This window comes from Buceros rhinoceros, unplaced genomic scaffold, assembly GCF_000710305.1.
Source record: "Buceros rhinoceros silvestris isolate BGI_N320 unplaced genomic scaffold, ASM71030v1 scaffold27762, whole genome shotgun sequence".
Classification (NCBI taxonomy): domain Eukaryota; kingdom Metazoa; phylum Chordata; class Aves; order Bucerotiformes; family Bucerotidae; genus Buceros; species Buceros rhinoceros.
Genome location: NW_010397570.1, coordinates 10,145 through 10,815, shown reverse-complemented (window position 1 = coordinate 10,815; position 671 = coordinate 10,145). Strand labels below are relative to the sequence as shown.

Here is a 671-nt window from a genome sequence, read left to right as displayed (position 1 = left end):
CTGCGAGGTGCCGGCAAGTCACCCGAAGGCCCAGGTTCGCTTTCAAGTGCGGGGAAAGTGGCTGGAACAATCGACAGGTGAGGAGAAGCTGGTCACCAATAGAAACATGCAGCAAAAAAAGCTTGTCGGGTTTCTTTTCGTAGATCTTAAAGGGAGTAAAAACTTGGCATGACACAAACCCCCCATGGAAGCCTTGTTGGGAAAGCAAATTAAAGATAATCTTCTCTTTTCTTTCCCCCCTCGCGTAGACAACTACCTAATTCTTCCATCTGGAAACCTGCAGATTGTGAACGTGTCTCTGGAAGACCAAGGCTCCTATAAATGCGCGGCGTACAACCCTGTCACTGACGAGCTCCGGGTGGAACCCGCTGGGCGTAAGCTCACCGTCACGTGTGAGTGTTGGCTTCCCAGAAAAGCAGATTTATCGCATCCCCGAGGTTTTTAGCCTAAATATCCGCTGGTTTAGGGTGTGGGTTGGTGACTGAGCCTTGTCTCCTTTCTTCCAGCCTCCTCCTCAGGTGGCTTCCGTGTCCTTCACCCCCTGACCCTCCAGAGCCTGGCGCTGCCCCGCCACAGCCCCCTGACGCTGGAGTGCATGGTTGGCGGTTCCCCGGCCTCCGTCCACTGGCTGAAGGATGGTCACGAGGTGCCGGGGAGAGGCAGGTGGAAGC

The 671-nt window shown here is 55.0% G+C and overlaps 1 protein-coding gene across 1 annotated transcript in view; it reads left to right on the top strand.

Moving 5' to 3' along the window:
* Positions 1 to 4: 4 nt before the first annotated feature.
* The window catches only part of LOC104502348 (cell adhesion molecule-related/down-regulated by oncogenes-like), a gene marked incomplete at both ends in the record, with an annotated part of 9,173 nt that continues 8,506 nt past the window's right edge, over positions 5 to 671 (top strand). The window contains 3 exons of the mRNA XM_010146310.1: positions 5 to 77; positions 249 to 392; positions 507 to 670. Of these exons, the coding sequence (XP_010144612.1) occupies positions 5 to 77; positions 249 to 392; positions 507 to 670 (381 nt within the window). The remainder of the gene's footprint in view (positions 78 to 248; positions 393 to 506; position 671) is intronic.